Here is an 18,162-nt window from a genome sequence, read left to right as displayed (position 1 = left end):
AAGTCAGCTACCCTAGAGAGGCAGCTGACCCTCATCAAGAACTGCATGAGCAAGAAATAAAGCCTTGCGATCATTTCCCAAGATTTTATGGTGAATTTGTTACTGCAGCACAGCCTTGCCTCTCTGGACTAACATAAAGGGATTTTCAGGCCAGGTGCCTGAATCCCAGCACTTTGGGAGGCTCAGGCAGGAGAATGCCTTGAGCTCAAGAGTTTAAGAACAACCTGGGTAACATAGCAAGACCCTGTCTCTATAAAAAATTTAAAAAATTAGCTGGGCTTGGTGGCACATGCCTGAGGCCGAGGCAGGAAGACTGCTTGAGCCCAGGAGTTTGAGGCTGCAGTGAGCTAGGACCGTGCCACTGCACACCAGCCTGGGCAACAGATTGAGACCCTGTCTCTAGGGGGGGAAAAAAAAAAAGGCAGGGGGAGGGCAGGATTTTCAAGGATCATTCTGGCCACATGTGATTTCTGCCTCGCCTGTGTCTTAGAACTTGACCGAGGCTACAAGTACCACACACATCGCTGCTCACAGGATACGTACGATTAGCCTCATCTTACAGACAAAGCAAGTGAGGCACAGAGGCTGAGTGACTTTCCCAGGGTCACCAGAACAGCGAATGACAAGAGCAGGACTCAAGCCAGGATCTGTCTGACCCCAAAGCCAGGACTCCGTCCACCTTGCGGCTGTCCCGCCTTCCCACTAAACCCCATCCGACTAGTGATGTCCAGGACTTGCCCTTTCTGGCAACAGCTCCCACTAGAGGCAACCTGTCAAAAGGAAAGAACAGAAAGAGGAAGAGGCCAGATCCTGACCGTGCAGGAGATGGCTGGAACCCTCCCTGAGGCCCCAAAGGAAAGGGAACTACTGTTTAGAAAGAAATAAAATATATAGATATATATATATTTTTTACTGCAAATGTTCACATTTCCAGTTTAAGTCATTACAAAAGGATCCCCCAAAACTTGGTTTATCTAATGCGAAAGAATGGTATAACTTACAAAAAATAAATATATGTGTTTTCACCTAAAAGAAAGATGCTCTCTGGCTTTGAAGTCGGCGATGTAATTCTTAGCAAGTATGAGTCCTGGGGCAGCCGTCAGCTCTGGCTGCTTTCTGGATTTCACTTTGGGCTCCAACGGAGACACATTAAAGAACAGGCTTTAAACGATGCTGCTTCTCCGTTTTCTTCCAGGAATACAGAGACCAAAACGGTCAAACACAGGGCGAGCTCCTCACTATTTCCTGGGAATGTGACTTCTCAGCCTAACACTTCTCTTCCCAAGAAGTTCAAGTTTTGAGACAGTTTTTCTCCCTGGAACAGTACTTAAAGAAAAAAAAAATCACTGATATTCAAAGATGGGTTCTTTTTGTGTCCTGGAAGAGCATCAATAACTAAACGTCAAGTTCTCCACAATGCTGCCCCCCCTGGGGGGCTAACCGGATGCCAAGGGAGAGAATTAAAGTCTAAAAAAAAGGAAAAGACTCAAGGGGACATTTTTTGGTACCTATTGGTAATACTTGGGAGGTACTTCGTGTTCTTTACTTTGAAAGCTTCATAACCATGAGCAGGTACCATGAGAGGGAAAGCAAAGAGGGGTAAGAAAAAAGAAGAAAAGCAATCAACACTGTAAGCAACCAACAGTGCTTCAGGCAAGGCCCCTAACACGTTTTCTGCTAGGACTGGTCAGCAGCCGTCCAGCTGGCTGCTCACTCTCCATCTCTATTTCTAGTCAATGTCAAATTCCCATGAGACCATCTCCTTAATATTTACCCCCCATCAATCATGGTGGGAACAGTAATAACGGCGTTGATTGTTCTTACAATGTTGAGCAAAAGAAAAAAGCAAGGGAAAGCCTGGAGTGGGGGTGAGTGGGGAGGGGAACCCCAGGTGGAACGTTGGCCCTACGAGACAATCCCCTGGCCCTGCAGTTCCAGGTCCAGGTTATCTGTTAGTCCAACCAGGTCCCTTCCAGGAGGACAGGCTTGGGAGTGCAGAGGCTGCCTCTGGCCTGAAGCAAGAACTGGCAGAGCTGGCGCTGGGATGCTGGTTCCCAGCTTCTGAGTGCCTGGAAGACCAGATGTTGGTAAGAGGACCATGCAGGGCCCTGGGACACTGCCAAGGGAAGGGAATGATTTTCTCCAGGCCCCTCAACCTCAAAACTGCAGCCCCAAGGAAATGAAGCATTCCGGGTGGACCCAGACAAGGATGTTAGAGGTGATGGGAGCCACAGGCATCTCAAAGACTTGCAGTCCATAGACTTCGGCTGGAGAGATCCGAGGCAGCCGGCTGGATTTGGTCACTAGGATCTTCTATACAACCAATTCCTTCAGAAGTCTGGCTGCCAAAACTCGTCCGCGGGAAGCACCAGGAACACACTTGCATTCCCGGGGGCATGAGGCTGTGTGTGTGTCTCAGGGCACCAGGGGCAAGGGCGAGCATGTTTTGGGCAGCTCGCCTCTCTGTGTCTGTCCCGTGTCTTCACGGCCAGTTCCAGGCAGGGGACTGGATGGCGGTGGCTGCTGCTTTGAGTATGTTTTGGTTGTCTGGGTTTGGTTTTGATTTTTTGGTTTCAGTGTGGGAGGCTTGGTTTCCCAGGGGTACTGACTCCTGCCTGGGCGCGGGCATGTAGGCCCTGCAGTTCTGACCAGATAGGCCAGCTGTGCGGCTCACACCAGGCCGGCGTCTCTGGCCATGTTGTAGAAGAGTCCTCTCTGCTGCAGGAGGTCCGACGGGGCGCCGTACTCCTGGATCTCTCCTTTGTCCAAGACGATCACCCTGTAGCGGGAGGGGACACAGACATCAGAGGAAGGAGAGGGGTGAGCACCTCATGCCCCTGCGACAAGTGACCTGGGCAAGTTACTGCTTTGGGTCAGGTCCCTAACACTTTCTGCTAGGACTGGTCAGCAGCCTTCCAGCTGGTTGCTCACCCTCCATCTCTATTTCTAGTCAATGTCAAATTCCCATGAGGCCACCTCCTTAATATCTACCCCACATCAATCATGGTGGGAACCGTATGAACAGTGTTGACTGTTCACATTCACTGTTCCATTACATTCAGAGTAAAATAAAAAGATCTTACCATAGTCTACAATAAGGATTGGCAACATTTTTCTGAAAAAGGCCAGACAGCAAATACTTCAGGCTCTGCAGGCCATATGGTTTCTGTTACAACTATGCATCTCTGCTGTATTTATAGTGTGAAAGCTGCCAGAGACAACAGGAAAATGAACAGATGTGGCTGTGTGCCAATAAAACTTTATTCATAAAAACAGGCCAGGGGCCAGATCTACGGCCTGTGGGCCATAGTTGGCTGACCCCTAATATTTTAGGTCCTGTAAGATTTGACACTGCCCACTTCTGTCCTCATTTCTATGTCCTATATTTCAAAAGCACCAACTCAGTATCTGTCACTTAGTAGGTGGTACTCAGTGAACTAGAAACATCATGTCAGCTGGGTGCAGAGACTCACGCCTATAATCCCAGCACTTTGGAAGGCTGAGGCAGGAGGATCGCTTGGGGCCACAGTGAGCTGTGATCCCAACACTGCACTCCAGCCTGGGCGACAGGGTGAGACGCTATCTCAAAAATAAATAAATAAAATGGAAACTCATGTCACCCCCCTGCTTAAAACTTTCCAATGGCTTTACAGGGCTCTTAGAGTAAGTTCCAAGCTTCTCACCGTGCTTACATGCTGCTCTAAGATCTAGCCCCTGCCCTACGTTTCTGGCCTCATCTCCTACCCCTGTCCCCTCAATTCCAGCCTCTAGGTACAACGGCCTCCTCATGCTAGCCTTCAAATTCATTAAGCACATTCATTCAGTTTTACATTCGGCTGTACCGGCTGCCTAGAATATTCTTCCTTTAGATCAAAGGTTGGCAAACTGTGGCTTGCAGGCCAAATCTGACCCCCTGCCTGTTTTTATGAATAAAGTTTTACTGGAACACAGCCATGCTCATTCATTTGTGCACTATGACTGCGCACAAGGCAACACTGGAGTCAAGTGGCCGAGAGGCCATGTGGCCCGCAAAGCTGAAACTACCCCAGCCCTTAAGAACAAGGTTGCAGATCGCTGTCCCAGATCTTCTCACAGCTGACTCCCTTTCATTGTTCAGGTCTCAGCTAAAATGTCACCTCCTCAGAGGTGACTCAAGCAAAACTCAAAACCCCCAAGATCCTGGCACTATGGCCGCACTGTGACTTCTGTGATCCCCGGCACTGATGCCTGCGGAGGCAGCTTTCTCCACACAAAATGCTAAAATTTCTATTTTATGACTGTGTTGGTATAAATAGAAACAAGGTTGGATTACATTCTTTTTTTTCTTTTTTGAGATGGAGTCTCACTCTGTCGCCCAGGCTGGAGTGCTGTGGCACAATCTCAGCTCACTGCAACCTCCACCTCCCAGGTTCAAGCAATTCTCCTTCCTCAGCATCCCAAGTACCTGGGATTATAGGCACGCACCACCTCACTCGGTTAATTTTTGTATTTTTAATGGTGACAGGGTCTCACCATGTTGGCCAGACTGGTCTCCAACTGTCGACCTCAGGTGATCTGCCCGCCTCGGCCTCCCAAAGTGCTGGGATTACAGGCGTGAGCCATCGCACCTGGCCTGCTTCTTTTTAAAAAATAAAACCTTTTTTGTGGGCCCCAGGCACTGGGCCTGCAGTGCTCGATGTAAACAATGGCCCTGCCTGGCACCTGCTATCCCGTCTCCTCGGCAAGCGTCCTTCCCAGCACTTGCTGCCCTCTGGAATCCTGTTGGTTTGTTGCTCTGTCTATTTCGTCTCCTCTACCTAATAAGCTACTTGGTCCTAGAGGCAGGGACCTTGTCTGATAGCAGCCTACAGAGTCCCCAGTGTCTGGGAACATGGCAGGTGCGCTATGCAGATACAATGACAGAATGAATGACTGGATGATGTCAGAAATACCTGGTACCACTGGGCACAGTGGTTCATGCCTGTAATCCCAACACTTTGGGAGGCTGAGGCAGGCAGATCGCCTGAGGTCAGGAGTTCAAGACCAGCCTGGTCAACATGGCGAAACCGTGTCACTACTAAAAATACAAAAATTAGACAGGCGTGGTGGCACATGCCTGTAGTCCCAGCTATTCAGGAGGCTGAGGCAGGAGAACTGCTTGAACCCCAGAGGTGGAGGTTGCAGTGAGCCAAGATCGCGCCACCGTACTCCAGCCTGGGAGACGGAGTGAGATTCTGTCTCAAAAAAAAAAAAAAAAAGAAATACCTGGTACCATCCAGGATGAAGAGAGGATCCACCCACTGGGGCTGTCACTAGGGATAAGGACAGTGTTGAATGAATGAATGAATGAGCCAGTGAGTAAGCCAAACTCTCAAAGCCTAGAGGCCACTGTGCCAGGGGCATCACCTTGTGTAGTCCATGATGGTGTTGAGCCGGTGGGCGATGGTGAGAACGGTACAGTCCTCAAACTGTGTCCGGATGGTGGACTGGATGAGGTCGTCCGTTTCCAGGTCCACAGCTGCTGTGGCCTCATCCAACACAAGGATCTTCGTCTTCCTCAGCAGGGCCCGGGCCAGGCACACAAGCTGGCGCTGCCCAACACTTTATCGAAAGAAAAAGACCAGGAGACAGTGTTAGATCAAACCACCCCTGACTCTGAACCTAGGCCCAGGCTGGGAGATGTGAAAGGAGACACTCGATGTTGCTCGACCAGGAAACCACGTCCACTCCCAACATCTGTGTCTGCAGCAGACATCACTAATCAATCAGAGCACATCTCCTATTCAGCAAGATGTAGGTTCAGAATCATTCTCAAAACAGTGGCTCACACCTACAATCCCAGCACTTTGGGAGGCCGAGGTGGCAGGATAGCCTGAAGCCAGGAATTTGAGACCAGCCTGGGCAACAAAGCAAGACCCCCATCTCTCCTAAAAACAAAAATAAACAAATAAGCTGGGTGTAGTGGCATGCTCCTATAGTCCCAGTTACTCGGGAGACTGAGGCAGGATTGTTCGAGTCCAGAAGTAAGAGGCTGAGATCAATCCACTGTACTCCAGCCTAGGCAAGAAAAAAAAAGTCGGGCACAGTGGCTCACACCTATAATCCCAGCACATTGTGAGGCTAAGGCGGGCGGATCACTTAACACCAGAAGTTCGAGACAGCCTGGCCAATGTGGTGGTACTCCATCTCACTAAAAATGCAAAAATTAACTGGGCGTGGTGGCAGGCACCTGTCATCCCAGCTACTTGAGAGGCAGAGGCAGGACAACTGCTTGAGCGTGGGGGCGGAGGTTGCACCACTGCACTCCAACCTGGGTGACACAGTGAGACTCCCTGTCTCAGGAAAAAAAAAAAAAAAAAAAAGGGCTAATATCCATGCATCCCTATCCACCTGTGGGGCCATGACGGGTGGCTCTGGACTCAGACATGTACCTTGCTTTGGCCAATGGGACACTGGCAAACATAACACCAGCCAAAAGAATACTGTGAGATGCACATGGGTGCTTCCACGCTCTTGTGCCCCTGCCATGGCCATGACATGCCAAACTGGTCTGCTGGAGAATGAGGGATGCGCCGAGTATACCCTTCTTGCCCCACCTGTGGCCAACAGCCAGCTGACCCCCAGACATGCATGTGAGCCCAGCCAAGATCAGCAGAGTCACCTGGCTGACTGCCCTCGTTTGGGAGCAATGATCATTGCTTTATACTCCAATGATCATTGCTTTATGGTTGGTTGTCATGGAGACGGAAAACAGAACCAGAAGCAGGCACTAACAACCACCACCAGAGTGGGACCCCAGAGGTTCCGCTGGTGTGCCAGGCATTAATGCTTTAGTTGCCAGGTCATGGACAGAGCTCCAGGATCCTGGAAGCAGGACCAAGACAGCTGGGGTAGTGCATGGGGACTTGAGGGCTCAGAGCAATGCCAGTGACCAGCTGGTACAGAAGCCTTTCCAGAGCTCAGCAACTGACAGCCACTCTCAACTGCATGGAGCGGGTGGGAAATGTACTGGCCATCCTGGTTATTCTACCTCATGGTACAAAGAGCCTGGATTAAGACCCATTTCACAGATACAGAAACTGAGGCTCCAAGAGGTGAAGGGACAAATGGTTTATCTGCGGCACAACTGGGATTCAAATCCAGGTCTGACACAGACCTGGACAGAATCTTCAAACACCCCTACCGAGGTGGCACCTAGGACACCTTATCTGGTGTCTCCCTGTTCACCCCCGCCTACCTGAGGTTCTCCCCGCCTTCTGCACACTCGTGGTCCAGCTTGTCGGGAAGGGCTGACACGAACCCCTTCAGGTGGGCCAGCTCCAGGGACGTCCAGACTTCTTCGTCCGAATACTGGCTGAACGGGTCCAGGTTCATGCGGAGGGAACCCGAAAACAACACAGGGTCCTGTTCAGAGAGAAGAGAATGGACAGCACGTGATGCCTATGTCACGCTGACATGCATGGAGACGACGTGAGGCCGAAGGACCTCTGGCCAGGACTGCTGAAGGTGGGCTGTCAGAGCTCCTTGGAATCACTATTTCTGCAGATGCTAATAATGGAGAAAAAGGCCAGGCACAGTGGTTCACACCTGTAATCCCAGCACTTTGGGAGGCTGAGGCGAGCGGATCACTTGAGGTCAGGAGTTCGAGACCAGCCTGACCAACAGGGCGAAACCCTGTCTCTACTAAAAATACAAAAATCAGCTGGGCATGGCGGCGCACACCTGCAGTCCCAGCTACTCGGGAGGCTGAGGCAAGAGAGTCACTTGAACTTGGGAGATGGAGGTTACAGTGAGCCAAGATCATGCCACTGCACTCCAGCTGGGTGACAGAGAGAGACTCTGTCTCAAAACAAAAAAAAAATTCCTTAATGAAGGAAAAATTTTAAAAGTCTGGAAAATCTGAGTTTGGCAGAATAAAAGATTTCCTTTCCATACAACTTCCTAGAGCCTTCAATATGGCAAGTGGGTTGAGAACCTCCCAAAATGAGATACAGCACAGGTGATTCCTAACATAAAGTCCCGTGGATTCTCCCGTCCTCCAACTCCAAAAGAGAATCTTGTAAGAAACATTAGGGAAGATTACACTAAAAGGCAACATATTAAGAAATCCACCTGCAGAGATTGGTCTAGAAAATCCTTATTTCAGCCAGGCATGTTGGCTCATCCCAGCACTATGGGAGGCCGAGGCAGGCAGATCACTTGAGGTCAGGAGATTGAGACCAGCCTAGGTAACACGGTAAAACCCCGTCTCTACCAAAAATACAAAAACTAGCCAGGCATGGTGGTGTGCACCTGTAATCCCAGCTACTTGGGAGGCTGAGGCGGGAGAATCGCTTGAACCCAGGAGGTGGAGGTTGCAGTAAGCTGAGATCATGCCACAGAACTGGGTGACACAGTGAGACTCTGTCTCAATTAAAAAAAAAAAAAAAAAAAAAAAAGAAAATCCTTATTTCTCACCAAATACTGCATGTTCTGACTTATAAGTGGGAGCTAAACTCTGGGTATTCATGGATGTAAAGATGGAAATGATAGACACCGGAGCCTCCAAAAGTGGGGACAGATGGAGGAGGGTAATGGTTCAGAAACTCTCTCTCAGGTACTTTATTCAATATTTGGGTGATGAGATCCGCAGAAGCCCAAGCGTCAGCATCATACAATATACCCATGTAACAAGCCTGCAGGTGCACCCCGTGAATCTAAAATTAAAAAGTCTTTGTCTGGCTCGTGGAAGGGTTAGAGATTCTCAGTCTGACTCTGGCAGCAGAGAGAGAAGATGGTGTCTTTTTGGATTTTTCTAGACGCTCTGAAACTACCCCTTGTGGGGACGGGAAGTTGGGGCTGATAGTTAATTCCCACATTGTTAATCGCATGCTAACAGGAAATTCAGGGAAACAGTGGCATAGCCTAACTTCAATGAAAACAACGAAGGCCAGGCACAGTGGCTCACGCCTGTAATCCCAGCACTTTCAGAGGCCAAGGTGGGTGGATCATTGGAGCCCAGGAATTTAAGAGCAGCCTGGGCAACAAGGTGAAACCACATCTCCACAAAAAATACAAAAAAAAAATGTAGCTGGGTGTGGTGGTGTGTGCCTATAGTCCTAGCTACTGAGGAGGCTGGGATAGGAGAATCGCTTGAGCCTGGGAGACGGAGGTTGCCGTGAGCTGAGATTGCACCAGTGCACTCCAGCCTGGGCAACAGAGCGAGACCCTGTTTCAGAAAAAACAAAACAAAACCAAAAAACGACAAAGTAGGGCCAAATGTATGTTTGCTCCCAAAATATACATACATCACTGTTAGTGCCATCACAGGGCTTGCCAGCCCTGGCTCACCGCCTGGGCCACACGCAGAGCCCACCTGGGGGATGATGGTGATCTTGAAGCGGAGGTCGTGCAGGCCGATCCTGGCGATGTTGATGCCATCGATGATGATCTCTCCTTCGGCAGACTCGTTGATCCGAAATAAGCCCAGCGTCAGGGATGACTTCCCAGCTCCCGTCCGTCCCACGATGCCGACCTGCAGGACAGAAGGGTGCAGGTGTGGTGGGAATGCTGGCATCCGGACTTGTCCCTGCCCCACAGTGCCCTCATCTCGGCCCCACCTCAGGCATCAGTCATCTGGTCGAGCCAACTCCACAGCCCACCACACTCTAGCCTGGGCGACAGAGCGAGACCCTGTCTCAAAAAAATAAATAAATAAAAAATCTTCCAAAACGTATCTGTGGGGCTCATTTGGTCTTTGGGCTGTCAGTTCACCTAAAAGCCTTCACTTCTACAAGTTGGATGCGCGCTGAACAGCTTTTACTGCCACGCTCCACTCCCATCCCCTGGAAAAGCCATTCAAGCGGAGGTGTGGAGCCGTGAGTGACTGCGGAGACGCCACAGCTTGATTCATCTGCCCGGTGGCACCCTGTGCCCGACTGGGGATGGGTAGAGGAATGGGGCCATGTGTACCCACCTTTTCTCCCCCATTGATGGTGACATTGATGTGCCTGAGAACGAAGTCCAGGTCCTCTCGGTACCGCAGGCAGTAGTTCCGGAATTCCACTCGGCCCACCTGGGGCCAGTTGCTGGGCGGAGCTGTCTCCTGGATTTGCCAAGGTGCCTTTGATCGCAGCAGAGGGAGACAGTAAGGAATTCCCAGTCCATCCTGGAAAGCCGTGACTCCCTTGACCTCCCCTCTCACTCACTCTGCCGCAGGCCTCAGCACTGGGGGGCTGCCCTTCCTGGAACGTTCTTCCCCAAAAGACCCCCTGGCATCCTGTGGATCTCTGGTCGATGCAGAGCGCCCTCCCAGCCCTGTGTCCCTCTGTCCCCTCCCGTGCTGCCTTCTCCTTCAGGGCACTGCCTGTCCCCAGCCCTCTCGGGGCTCGCACGCTTGAGTGTACACTGTCTCCCACGCCCACTGCACCAGCCACTCCATGAGGACAGGCTCTAATTGTTCACTGCTGTATCCCAGGGCTCAGAGTACATAGTAGGTGCTCAATAAATACGAACATAAATAAGAAGAGTGACACAGCTGCTGACGTAGAAAGTGAACCAGTGGTAGAACGCACAGAAACTGAGGGGACATAATCATCGTTCAGCAGGACAGAGACACCCTTCTGTAATGCTGGCATCTCTCTGTGATACATAATGGCTGACTGGACCACAGCAGTTCATTTTTGTCTGCCAGAATTAACCTGATGTTCATGTTCACCTTTCTCTTAAAATAGTTGAACAACTGACTTCTACAGACATTGCTTTTTTTTTTTTTTTTTTTGAGATGGCGTCTCGTTCTGTCTCGCAGGCTGGAGTGCAATGGCATGATCTCAGCTCACTGCAACCTCTGCCTCCCAGGTTCAAACGATTCTCCTGCTTCAGCCTCCTGAGTAGCTGGGACTACAGGCACCCGCCACCATTTGGTAGAGACATGGTTTCACCATGTTGGCCAGGCTGGTCTCTTAACTCCCGACCTCAGGTGATCCGCCCACCTCCACCTCCCAAAGTGCTGGGATTACAGGCATGAGCCACCATGCCCAGTCACACACAATGTTCTTAATATGAACATGATAGGTAAACTTTAAAAGAATTTTTCTGATAAAATAGAAATGTTGCCCCCAGATTCTTTTAACGTCAAGGAAATGGATAACAGCTTGTCAGAGACTTCCTATGAAAGAAAGAATTTTTTAGATAGCTATCATTAGGTTGGATAAGGTAATAGATATTTTTCAAAAGAGCAAGTAGAGGTATATCTTATCCGTATCCTTAGGCTGATGTAGAATTTTAAGGTTTAGACAACAGTGTGACATTTTATACACACACTGGCTCTAGATATTTGAGGAGCACAATACAGAGATTTTAAAAAGTGATTTTGTAAAATCTACACTATGGCCTCTGTTTCTGTAAAGTAAATGTTTGTGATTTGCTCCTCACACTGCAGTGAGTAAAAAAGAAACAAGAGGGAGGCCGAGGCGGGCGGATCACAAGGTCAGGAGATCGAGACCATCCTGGCTAACTCGGTGAAACCCCGTCTCTACTAAAAATACAAAAAATTAGCCGGGCGTAGTGGCGGGCACCTGTAGTCCCAGCTACTCAGGAGGCTGAGGCAGGAGAATGGCGGGAACCCGGGAGGCGGAGCTTGCAGTGAGCCGAGATCGCGCCACTGCACTCCAGCCTGGGCGACAGAGCGGGACTCCGTCTCAAAAAAAAAAAAAGAAACAAGAACACAATAACATAAATATTGATGTTATGTTTCAATGTTGGGTAAATTTTTTTAGATGCCAATAAAACTTACTTTTTGATAATTTTTTTTTTAAATAAATATTTATAAACAAACAGAGTCAATAAAATGAGTGGTCTTCTCCAGACAGGCATGAGAATGACAGTGAGTGACCCTGGCTGCCCCCACCGGCAGGAAGGCAAGGATAAAAGCAGCAGCTGTATCACAGTGCCTCATCCAGTCCTCACAGCAATCCCATGTGGGGAATCCTTTTACTATCCCCAGTTTACACACAAGAAGACTGAGGCACAGAGAGGGGCGGTGACTTGCCCAGGGACACACCACCCTCCTTCTGAAAAGTAGTTCAGTTCAGCATTTCCTGCGGCCCACGGCGGGATGTGGCCTGGGCCCGGTTCAATGGTTTTAGCCTCAGGGTGTGCACATTCCTCCAGGGCACACACAGGTGCTGAACCAGGCTGCAGAGCATATGGCCAAGCTCAGGGGCACAGCAGAGAGCACATCACAAGAAAACGCCGGGTACCTGTTAGGCAAGACACGCAGCCCTTTTGTGGATGTGCTATAAAATAACGGCGTGGCCAGGCGCGGTGGCTCACACCTGTAATCCCAGCACTTAGGGAGGCCGAGGCGGGCAGATCACTTGAGGTCAGGGGTTTGATACCAGCCTGACCAACACGGTGAAACCCTGGCTCTACTAAAAATACACAAATTAGCTGGGCCTGATGGGTGGGAGCCTGTAATCTCAGCTACTTGGGAGGCTGAGGCAGGAGGATAACTAGAACCTGGGAGGCAGAGGTTGCAGTGGGCCAAAGTGCTGGGATTACAGGCCTGAGCCACTGTGCGCGGCCAAAAAGTAAGTGTTACTGAGCACTTTCAGTGCAACTAATGCAAGTTGCTCTGCTCAGCACTTGAGACCCATGATCTCATCTGGGCCTCACAGCAGCCCTTAGAGGCAGTGACTATTATTAAACGCGGATGCAAAGGTGCCTCATGGTTAAAGAAAAGGTGTCACAGGATAACAGGTAGATCTCACTTATGTTAAAAGAAAAAGAAACAAGCAAACAAACGTGTGGGGGTATGTGGGAATCCACACCGGAAAGTTCTGGGGGAAATGCACCTGAATGCTAATGGAGCCTTTCTCTGGGAAGGAGAGGAACCGGGCAAACAGGAACAAACTTTCTTTCTTTCTTTTTTTTTTTTTTTAAGACAGAGTTTTGCTCTTGTTGCCCAGGCTGGAGTGCAATGGCGTGATCTCAGCTCACTGCAACCTCTGCCTCCCGGGTCCCAGTTCAAACAATTCTCCTGCCTCAGCCTGCTGAGTAACTGGGATTACAGGCATGTGCCACCACACCCAGAAAATTTATTTATTTATATTTAGTAGAGACAGGGTTTCACCATGTTGGCCAGGCTGGTCTCGAACTCCTGACCTTGTGATCCGCCCGCCTCGGCCTCCCAAAGTGCTAGGATTACAGGCATGAGCCACCGTGCCTGGCAACAGGAACCAACTTTCATTCTCTGCCATAAACTTATTTTTTTTGGGTTTTTTTTTTTTTGAGACAGTCTTGCTCTGTCACCCAGGCTGGAGTGTAGTGATATGACCTCAGCTCACTGCAACCTCCACCTCCTGGGTTCCAGCGATCCTCCCACCTCAGCCTCCCAAGTAGCTGGGATTACAGGCACCCACCACCATGCCCGGCTAATTTTTGTATTTTTAGTACAGACGGGATTCACCATGTTGGCCAGACTGGTCTCGAACTCCTGGCTTCAAGTGACCAACCCACCTTGGCCTCTCAAAGTGCTGGGATTACAGGTGTGGGCCACTGTATCCAGCCCTGTATTGATTTTTTCTTTTTTAAAATAACAAGCATATCTCTATTTTATAATTTATGTACATAATTGAAGGGCAGATGCTATAACAACACAGTGAGGGGAATGGAGAGAAGTATGTGGAGCTTTCTATCTGTATATAAAAATACATGTAAATACAGAATAGTGGTAGGACTAATGAGGACGATTACTTTCTCCTGGGTTTGTCAAACACACTCCTTCTAAAAATATAAAACTCAGTCAAAAGTAAAATGCTTTTGAAAACTGAACTCAGGCCGAGCGTGGTGGCTGACACCTGTGATCCCAGCACTTTGGGAGGCTGAGGCGGGTGGATCACGAGGTCAAAAGTCCGACACCAGCCGGGCCAACAGGGTGAAATCCCGTCTCTACTAAAAATACAAAAATTGCCTGTAATCCCAGCTACTCGGGAGGCTGAGAATCGCTTGAACCCAGGAGGTGGAGGTTGCAGTGAGCTGAGATCATGCCACTGCACTCCAGCCTAGAGCCAGACTCAGTATCGAACAAACAAAAAAACAAAACTGAATTCAGTCAAACTGCATGCTTTAACTAGGTGAATTGTGCGGCATATGAAATTCACATATCAATGAGGCTATTATAAAAACTAATGAAATAAGTTAGCTGGGCGGGATGGCAGGTACTTGTAATCCCAGGTACTTGGGAGGCTGAGGCAGGAGAATCACTTGAACCCAGGAGGTGGAGGTTGCAGTGAGCCAAGACTGTGCCACTGCATTCCAGCCTGGGCAAAAAAAGCAAAATTCCATATTAAAAAAAAAAAGCCAAACCAAACCTAAATGAAATGCCCTGTAAATGAATTATATAAATTCAGTGTCAAGTTGGAAGCTGCCGGTGTAATGCACCCTTGGTTCCTCACGGGGACACTCACGCCATTCTTACAATGCTCACCCGTGACACGGGACCGGTTCACCCAGTTAGAATGTTAAAGGAGTGGGTTGAGGTCACCTCTGTGAATTCCTCAGGAGGACAGACCTTGCAGAGGCCTTGGTCTCACTCCCAAGGGGCATCTCCTCAGGAGGCAGTGTAGCATGACCCCCATGGCACTGGACGGGGTCTCCGAGAAGGCACAGGCTCAATGCCTAGGTCTGCCATTTACCAGCCATGTGATCTTGGGCAAATAACTTCACCTTTTTGTCTCAGTTTCCTCACCTGTAAAATTGGGGTAATAACAGCACCTAAATCATAGGGCTGGGCCAAGCACGGTGGCTCTCGCTTGTAATCCCAGCACTTTGGGAGGCCAAGGCAGGAAGATCACTCAAGCTCAGGAGATCGAGACCGGTCTGGGCAACATGGCAAAACCCCATCTCTACTAAAAATACAAACATCAGCGGGCGTGATGGCATGCGCCTGTGGTACCAGACACTCAGGAGGAGAATCACTTGAGCCTGGGAGGCAGCGAGTGAGATCGCGCCACACTCTAACCTGGGCAAGCATGAGACCGTTTCTCAGAAATCAATCATAGGGCAGGATAAAGATTGAGCGTATTACTCTGCGTTAAACATTTAGGTCTGGCTCTGACATTCTACAAGGCACTACGTGTGTCCCTGTTATTATTACTGGTGGGGGTTGGGGTGTCGCCAGGCATTACTGTGATTATCACTGCTGTTCCTACTCGTGCTGGTGCTCAGGGCCTAAGAAGGCAGTTATTAAGTGCAACGCGACATCAAAGACTGGAAGCACAGGTCCTGGTCCCAGCTGTTCTACCAAGCCATGTGGGACCTTGGATCAGCCATCGTGCCTCCCCAGGTTCCCTGTTTCTCCATCTATAAAAAGGGGGCTGTGGTTAAATAACTGCAGGGTTTTCCAAACTTTGGTCAGTTCTCGGCTACATCATTTGTGTAGTATGCATCGACTCGTTCTCTTGTTGTTTTAATATGCTTAATCAAGTCACTTAGGCTTCATTTCTCAACTTACTTAAGAGGAACATTTATTACAATCACAAATGGTAAAGTAGTAGTATTTTCCGTAACAGGAGTCCCCCATACAAATACACAATAGGGCAGGTGCAGTGGCTCAAGCTTGTAATCCCAGCACTTTGGGAGGCTGAGGCAGGTGGATATTCTGAGGTCAAGAGTTTGAGACCAGCCTGGCCAACTTAGTGAAACGCCATCTCTACTAAAAATACAAAAATTAGCCAGGCATGATGGCAGGCACCTGTAATCCCAGCTATTCCAGAGGATGAGGCAGGAGAATTACTTGAACCTGGGAGGCGGAGGTTGCAGTGAGCCGAGATCACACCTCTGTACTCCAGCCTGGGCAACAGTGAGAATCCATCTCACATACAAAAAAACCAAATACATAACAAACAACAGAAGGTTATTTTTGATAGAGGCCGTCCTGTTGAGGCTCTAAGTGCAAAGGCTGCTGTTTATCTATTGAAGGGAGATCATCTCAATTGCTAAGGTGTTAAAGACCTGCCAGCACCAGACCAAGACTTTCTCTGTGATACTGTTCCAAGTTATGAACAAGAACTAGAGGGGGACCTTCCTCACAATGTGAATACCTTCTGAATGCCCTGATAGCATCCCACAGTCTCGTACATGGATACCCCAAATCTTGGGGAAAGCCAGTAAATTATTTTCACCCTAACACTGAGCTCTAAGTAAGTGCTGCAAACAGACTGGACAAGCATAAGATGCACCTCTACCTGGTGGGGTATCCAGCTCACTCCCCTGCTCAGAGGCAGAGGTGCACAGGACAGGGCTCAGAGATCTCCTTGGGGTAAAGCTACACCAAAGACCTACAGGTCCGGCCAGGGGCCCTTGCCTACCTCCTTCTCGGTCTCTGAATACTCCTTGAGTCTCTCCACGGCCACGATGTTGGTTTCCATCTCAGATGACATCCGAACCAGCCAGTTCAAGTACGTGGTGACCTGCGAGTGGAAGAGTCACGTGGCATTTCTAGAGTGAGCAGGCATATTTTTCTTTTCTTTTTCCACTGAGATAACAGGAAACAAATTATTTTCAACAAGAATGAATTATCGGAGGCCGAGGCGGGCAGATCATCTGAGGTCAGGGGTTTGAGACCAGCCTGGCCAACATGGCGAAACCCCATCAGTTGCTACTAAAAATACAAAAATTAGCCAGCCGTGGTGACACACGCCTGTAACCCCAGCTATTTGGGGGGGCTGAGGCAGGAGAGTCACTCGAACCCAGGAGGCAGAGGTTGCAGTGAGCCACGATCATGCCACTGCATTCCAGCCTGGGCAACAGAGTGAGACTCTGTCTCCAAAAAAAAAAAAAAAAAAGTTATGAATTATGAAACAGGTAAGAAAGGTACAGAAATTAACAAACCCAGCTATAGCCATCACCGAGGCATGCCACATTGCTATCTCCTAAGCACATATACCATGTTTCCAAAATAACTCATGGGTCACAAAAGTAATAAGAAACTGGAAAATATTTTTAACCAGGTGACAATATGAAAACACAATGTATCACCATTTGTGAGATGCAGCTAAAGCAGTTCTTAAAGGGAAATTCATAGTTTTAAAAGCATTCCCCTCGTAGCTGGAAGTATCCTCTATGGGCCACCAAGGAATCTCTGTGACTAATGGGGGAAATACTGGATTCATGTCAAATCCCTCTCCTGCTCTAGTTGGTCACCAGGCGCTCTACCCACTCCTGAAACTCCATGCCTCTCACGTTCCTCTCCCCCATTGCTGTTGCAGTTGGAATCCAAAGAAAAGGACAACTGGCTCCCCCATTAACAGACTTTAATAATCCAGTTACGAGCATCCCCTCTTACCTGCAATGAGTAAGACACTGAGAGGCCCACCAAGCCAGCGCTAAGGCTGTGCCTGGAGATCACCGCGAACAGGGCAGCAAACAGAACGATGCAGTTGCCCACACACTCCAACCGCACGGCCAGCCACCTGCGCCAAGACACACAGGCAGACAAACAGGCGTGGAGTCAGCTTTACAGAGACTCGGCTTACAGCTCTTGGGGGCAGAAGGGGATTCTTTGCTAACTCAACTAACTCCGGAAGAGTTCCAGAGAGCCCTTCCTGACACTGCTTTTTCAAAACATGCACAATGGGCGCAGAGGAGGGAGGGCCGAAAGCGCACAATGCCAGTAAACACTCATGAATCTGGCAAACCCATGGATTAAAACACAGCTCTACAGAGGCAATCTTCCCTGGAATCTGAAGCTTGCCTTTTTAAAAACCAACCTTTTTCTCATTGAAGTCTTTAAAACATATATATATAAGCCGGGCGCAGTGGCTAACGCCTGTAATCATCTCTCTCTCTCTCTCTTTCTCTGTGTGTGTGTGTATATATATATGTATATATGTATATACATATATACATATATATACACAGTGTATATATATACACACACACATACACATATATACACACACACACATATAATGCATTAACAACAACAACAAAAAAGACGTCCTGGAAATTCCTAAATACTAAGAAGACATCAACTATAAGAGACACCAGTGATTTAAAAATAACCATCATTATTTCTCAGCCTTTTGGCTAAAAACAAGTAGAAAATAACAGTCTCTTGCTACGAGACAGAGCTGAGAGGGCGGTGGGTAAGGAGCACGAGTAAACATCACTGTAACGTTCCGAAACCCAGACTCTTCTTCA

The 18,162-nt window shown here is 49.0% G+C and overlaps 1 protein-coding gene across 17 annotated transcripts in view; it reads right to left on the bottom strand.

Annotated features, from left to right (window-relative positions):
- Window positions 1-893: 893 nt before the first annotated feature.
- Window positions 894-18,162, bottom strand: part of ABCC1 (ATP binding cassette subfamily C member 1) — a 192,744-nt gene continuing 175,475 nt past the window's right edge. For 13 of the 17 annotated variants that reach the window (XM_077987128.1, XM_015125699.3, XM_077987133.1 and 10 more), the window contains 7 exons: window positions 17,306-17,432; window positions 16,329-16,430; window positions 9,935-10,081; window positions 9,335-9,493; window positions 7,217-7,383; window positions 5,386-5,580; window positions 894-2,779 (listed from right to left, as the gene is read on the bottom strand). In XM_077987128.1, coding sequence (XP_077843254.1) covers window positions 2,671-2,779; window positions 5,386-5,580; window positions 7,217-7,383; window positions 9,335-9,493; window positions 9,935-10,081; window positions 16,329-16,430; window positions 17,306-17,432 — 1,006 coding nt within the window. In that variant the 3' untranslated portion in view covers window positions 894-2,670. Of the gene's footprint in view, window positions 2,780-5,385; window positions 5,581-7,216; window positions 7,384-9,334; window positions 9,529-9,885; window positions 10,082-12,879; window positions 12,964-15,819; window positions 16,431-17,305; window positions 17,433-18,162 lie in introns of those variants that run through there. The other 4 variants (XM_077987126.1, XM_077987127.1, XM_077987135.1 and 1 more) reach the window with 4 other exon arrangements.

Source organism: Macaca mulatta, chromosome 20 (genome assembly GCF_049350105.2).
Source record: "Macaca mulatta isolate MMU2019108-1 chromosome 20, T2T-MMU8v2.0, whole genome shotgun sequence".
In the NCBI taxonomy this organism is placed as follows: domain Eukaryota; kingdom Metazoa; phylum Chordata; class Mammalia; order Primates; family Cercopithecidae; genus Macaca; species Macaca mulatta.
The sequence above is the reverse complement of the archived record's forward strand: the minus strand, read 5'-3'. Positions and strand labels throughout refer to the sequence as shown.